The sequence below is a fragment of the Cajanus cajan genome, chromosome 5 (assembly GCF_000230855.2).
Source record: "Cajanus cajan strain Asha chromosome 5, NIPB_CcT2T_4, whole genome shotgun sequence".
Lineage (NCBI taxonomy): Eukaryota > Viridiplantae > Streptophyta > Magnoliopsida > Fabales > Fabaceae > Cajanus > Cajanus cajan.
Window position 1 is genome coordinate 62,140,626 of NC_138521.1, and position 6,000 is coordinate 62,146,625.

A 6,000-nucleotide genomic window follows, 5' to 3' on the forward strand; every position below is an offset into this window, starting at 1 on the left:
CGAAATATTCTGAGACAATAGAATATATGATATGAATTTTCACATATGCAAAATCAAATTGGAGAGTTTTTTTTATTAATTAATTTAATAAAATAAAGATAAAACAAAGTTTTGTAAAATGAAAGGGAAAATACACATGCCTCTTTGTACAATTTCGTCCAAATAATTCATATATACCGAGCAATTATCTATGTTCAAGAGCATTTTATACAAGACGAATGTTACGCATGAAATTGTGGAAACTTTTTTTTTTAGTAATTCTGCACGTTAAATTCCATATGTTTGGTTTGGTTCCGGAATTAATGGCAAGAAAAAAGCTGCTTATAATTTACGAAATGTTGATTGTAAGAAGTTGCTTCACGATTTTTTTTTAATCATTTTTTAGTTCAACGCGGTACCAAACATACGCTAAATTTCTTAAAATTGTGATTTAAAATTTTAAAAATTTCAGACATGGACCTGGAATGCATCGTGGTTAATAAAGGCATCATGCCATTTCCATCATGGTGTGAATGTAAATTTATTCTCTTTTCCACCCGAATGCTTTGTTTGTTTACGTGGAGAACTGACAGAATGATTAGTAAAGGATGGGAAATTCGTTTTGTTATACAATTCACACCATGAGAAAAATTTTGGTAAATAATATAGACATGGACCGAAATGCATTCTATATGGTTAATAAAGCCATCATACCATCATGGTGTGAATGCAAAATCACCGTTAATGCATTTTTTGTTTCATGGTGCCATCGCTTGAAAGTATATGTATGAAAGGAAGAAATGCAAGCATTACATGAGTCTTATATACACTTATGTAATGTTCCGTCCAATTTTGATTCTTTGAACAAAAATTAAAGGAAAAAAGAAACTCTCTTTTGTTTTACACAAAAACAAAAATAATCTTATTTATTACACATCTCATTTCTATTTACAGTATTAATATTTATATTATTTTTTTTCATTACCAAACAACCTAACAAATTATTACATAAGTCTCATATAAACTTATATAAGAACTAAGGATTCTTGGTTCTAACGCAAGTCATAAACCATTTACATGTATGCCATTTCTGATCCTGGATTGGTACTAACGCATGAGGGACAAGTAAAGGTGGAACTGTAAAAAAGGAGGTACCTTGTGCTAAGTCACGGTAGGTTCAGTTATAAATGAGTATCCACATGCAAGAAATTTAATTGAACTAAGTTATTCCGATCATTAATTGAGTCAAAGCTAAACAGTGTCCATATAAAGGAGCTCTTTCCCCTCTTATCTGCACTCTCTTTCATTTCCATTTTGAGTCGTGAAAGTTGCAGAAAAGGGAGTTCCCTTGCAGCCCAAAATACCCTGCATGCACTGCATGAATTTCATGCTGTGTTTTGGACTGAAGGGAGCTCCTTGTTCTTCACTTTCCCCATGTTCACTATATTTTTCATCAGTATTTGATCCTGCTTCAAGTTTCAGGAAAATGTTATCAGTGATTCTAAGATTTTCAAAGGTGGAATCAAAATATTTTATCATTTCCTTTTTCATGTTGCAGATTCCATCCCAAAGGGAAGTTTTACCAATCAAAGTATTTAACTTCAGAAAATTTCTCAAGACTTGTTTTTCTTTACTTGCTCATGGATAGGTAACCGTTCAAACTTTAATTTTGCTTTTCTTTTAGTTTTATTACTTTATATTCCGATACATTATTATTTCTTCCCTTGCCTTTCACTCTTTATTGCACGTACCTGTACACGAGTTGCATGACCAAACCTATTAAAGGATCTGTCCTTAAAAGCAATTGTTTCCCCGTGTTGATGTACCCCATTTGCTTGATTTTCAAATACTTCACGTTTACACAAGAGAAGCATTCTCCAATAGACCCTCACGACTTATTTTATTTTGGTCTTTATTAGGCGTGTTGTGTGTTTGCCACCAAATTCCTAGCTGTTCAATAAGTAAACCATTTGGTATTTCAAGAAATCAACCATTTATTAGCCTTCTGTCATAGTTTCCCCATATTATACTTTATTTCTCTCAGCAGAAATGGTTTTAATCGTATATGAACACCTACAAATACTCTATTAACATAATACCTTGTCCCACTTTTTTTTTTGTCTTTCTCTTTTCTTCTTGCCATATTACATTACTTATCAAATCTAGATTAATTCTCCCTCTTTCTCTCTGTATTAGTACATTAATCCAAGGTATCCATGAATTACTTTTGTTAATCAACCTCCCTCACTCACGAAAGGTAAGCCAACCCAAATTTCGGGAACAAACCCCCAACAGTACTAGAGTAGTAAATAGGTCATCAATTCATACGTACATATGCAGTCAAGAACACGCAAGGTAGGTGTTGGCGTTGCTGTTACTATAGCAATGCGTCCACCATAAAAGATGGAAAAAAAGAGTTTTACTAATTTTACTTTCATAAGAAAAATTTATTACTATAGCTAACATACAACATGGTTTAGATACAATCATTTTATGCAAGAATTCATGGGGATTGAGGGCAGGCATGACATCGCAACTTGTTAATTACTACATTGGGATCATTTGTTGAATTTGGTGTTGGTGATTCTGAATATTGCAATTGAAGCGTGAACATGACCATATTTTTCCCTCTGATAAAGGCACCACAGGGATGTTGTCACAGTTGCAGATTTCAATCATCATGCCATCAGGGTCATGGAAGAATAGCTGATCAACGTAGATTCCACTTTCCTCTACTCTGCTCTTCACGTACTCTATCTCCATTTGCTCCAGTCTTTTCTCCACAGCTGCTATACTTTCACACTACAACAATGCACAATTCTAAGTATAAATACACATTTATGAATATGCATTCAAGTTGAAATAATTTGCATAGATATAGGAAGAGAGAAAAATACTTGAAAAGAAATGTGGTTGTCCTTAGGATTAATGGGAGCATTCTTGGGCATGCCTTCTGGGTCTTCTGATTGGAGAAGGTGTATACCAATTCCATAATTGAATAACCTACCAGGATCATCATCAAACAAAAAGACAATTAGTATTCAATTTCAATGCAAAACAATAAGGGGATCTTTCTGTTTTTACATGTTTTAACTAAGCATGTTTCAACATGCTTCCTCAAGTTTGATTTGAGACTTATATGTTAATTGTCATTATGTTCCTATGAAATTTGGCAATAATACATGCAAATATTAGTACAGATGATTGAACATACCATGCACCATTGAAGTCTAACGAACTAGGCCTCTTGATAGGTGAAAACCCAAGAACGTTTACGTAAAAATCAACAGATTTCTCCACTGATGCACACACAATGGAGATATGATTCAATGACTTGAGTTTCAGAGGATTGGCCATTTCGTCTTTCCCTTTTCACAATCAACAAGACAGAACAGGGTAGAAGAAAACAAAATGAGAAAGCAGGTCTTGAAAGGTATGGCGGTGCAAAAAGGTTCAATCAAGCGTATCAAAGAATATTATGGATAAGATAGAGAAAGTGATGTTGTATCATGGCTAGGTCTGCGTGCTTGTATTTATAGGGACTTGGTGAGAGTACTCAAATATTTTCTTCTGCATGTGTTAGAACTTTCTTGTTTCAACTTTGATTTGGATTCGGACAAGAGTTTTGTTACACGTAGATATCGTGTAGTTGAATCCGGTTTCGACAGCAAGCAAGCTTATCTTGCTTACCGACACGTAAGTTTGTGTTTGTCTTAGTGACCTAGTCTATTACTTTTTGCGGCGGACAAAAACATGTCACTGCCGAGGGATCAAAACTACGGATAAGCATAAGCATAAAGAAACGTGCAACTGAAAACAGAGATGACTGTTAATACCTCATGCAGAGAAAGCTACCATCTATGAAATTTCTTTCAACTAGCATCCTCGACTTGAAGGTAATATAGCACATGGAGTGGGGATAAACTTTTGAATTTTTCTTTTCCATCCGATTCTTAACAAGTGAATACTATTTTATTTATTTATTTAATTTCGAACATCTATTTTTAAAAAACAAAAATATTATATGAAGAAAAAAAAAGTAAGAAACTGAGAATATCATCAATACTTACGTACGGATCATGTTATTTTCCATTGATTAAAGAAAAAAAAAAAAAAAAACCTTGTATCTAGATGCTAGTTTTTCTATCTATATATTTTTTCTACTTCTTTATGCATATATACTATGGCATATTTGGGAATGGGCAAAAATTAAAACTAATTCTACATGAGATTCAATTCCATAAATATTTTATTTGTGAATCATACAAATAAAAATTAATAATTTTAACGTTCATTAACTCAATTGGTGTTTTGATTTGATTGATTCTCAAATTTTAAGATTTTATATAAATGATTTTAAAAAGATAATTTTAATATAGTTAAAGTCTCGAGAATACTCTTGTTAATACCATGTTATAAAATTATTATGCCAAATTAAGTATAAAAAATTATGTTATCAATATGCAAATTGAGTATGCATTTTTGGTAATTTTTGTTTAATGAGTTTCTTAAATTCGAATCAATGAATTTAACTTAAATATATTTTAGTAAATTATGATTTCTACATATTCCTTAATCATTATTGTTAAACTTGAATTGTGTAGAGTGAATGTTAAAATGGTTAAGTAATTAACATATAAATTGATCAAATAAATCATATTAGAAGACACTAATAATAAATAAAATAAAGAAAATAAATAAAAAATAAAATATGTTATTATATCAAAAGAAAAGAAAAAGTTAGTACAAAACTACATATAGACATCTTTCAAAATCAAAAGCTATGAGAGAGTTGGTAGAATAATGGTATAAGGAGATTTATGTATAGTGTTTTTAATCTCTAATCCATTCCCCGGTTGAAGTATTTAAAGAGAAGATTCTATAATGGTTACTCAATATAAATTTGATACGTACATGACCTTAAATAATTGTTAGATAGTTCTTTTAACTTCTTTTTCTTTGATGCTCAAAATAGAAAACATTCTTATGATAATTACCTCTAAAACTCTTCTCAAATACTTATTGTTTCAATCTTTATCTTTGAGTATATAAAAAATTTGCACATAATAACATTATAAATGCTTTTAAGTTTAATTATGTATTAATTATATATTTATATAAAATAAGCTTATAAAACAAAGTACAATTTGAAAATATAATAGTTAAATTATAATTTTATATTATCATTTCAAATTTATTAAATTTAATAATAATAAAAAGGTAATTAAAATATTTATTTTAGTATATTTTAAAAAATATATTACATCAACTTTTATATATTAATGATGTATTTAATAATTTTATATTAACATAAAATTTTGTATATATAATTTAAGTAAAAAATACTTTCAGTTTGAAAGTAAGTTTTGAAAACATATCATTTAATTGATAGTTATAATATATCAATATAATTTGATGCTCCCTTTATATATAATTTAAATATAAATGTTTATTTATAGAAATATTATAGTGAAAAAAAGATAGTATATCAAATTTGTAACGACCCGCCATGATCTCTACACTTAATGGAATCGCACTACTGTTAGTGAACTAAGAGAAATATTAAGCTGGATAACTCATACATACAGGTATAAATAAGAATGAAAATAACTAAGTTTCTGGTTATAAAATAGAACACCATATATATATAGTCATTCCAAAAATAATATGACTCTAGTGTCGGTCAAGCACAGATGAAATCGTTACCCAAAATGGTAACTCTAACAGGAGGATCAAACTCCCCGTCTTGCAGCGGTCACCCCAACTCCAAGCTAGCCCTGACCTGCTCCCATACAAGGTATGATCATCGCTGTAACGACCCGCCATGATCTCTACACTTAGTGGAATCGCACTACTACTAATGAACTAAGAAAAATATTAAGTTGGATAACTCATACATACAGGTATAGATAAGAATAAAAATAACTAAGTTTCTTAAATATAAAATATAACTCCATATATGTACAGTCATCTAAAAAATAATATTCTCTAGTTCCGGTCAAGTACAGACAAAATCGTTAC

General features: G+C 30.3%; 1 protein-coding gene across 1 annotated transcript; it reads right to left on the reverse strand.

Annotated features, from left to right (window-relative positions):
• Nucleotides 1–2,282: 2,282 nt before the first annotated feature.
• LOC109812135 (glyoxylase I 4) lies at nt 2,283–3,502 on the reverse strand. Its single transcript, XM_020376024.3, has 3 exons — nt 3,194–3,502; nt 2,877–2,982; nt 2,283–2,781 (listed from the first exon to the last, which is right to left on the reverse strand). The coding sequence occupies exons 1-3, from the start codon at nt 3,334–3,336 to the stop codon at nt 2,527–2,529; spliced, it is 504 nt and encodes a 167-aa protein (XP_020231613.1). The 5' UTR covers nt 3,337–3,502; the 3' UTR covers nt 2,283–2,526.
• Nucleotides 3,503–6,000: the final 2,498 nt, after the last annotated feature.

What these genes read in the sequence shown, in the direction of transcription:
- LOC109812135 (XM_020376024.3), bottom strand. Translation starts at nt 3,336, where the DNA reads ATGGCCAATCCTCTGAAACTCAAGTCATTGAATCATATCTCCATTGTG. An exon ending in TTAGACTTCAATGGTGCATG is followed by an intron (nt 2,983 to 3,193) that starts GTATGTTCAATC and finishes TGATCCTGGTAG; the next exon opens with GTTATTCAATTATGGAATTG. An exon ending in ACAACCACATTTCTTTTCAA is followed by an intron (nt 2,782 to 2,876) that starts GTATTTTTCTCT and finishes GCATTGTTGTAG; the next exon opens with TGTGAAAGTATAGCAGCTGT.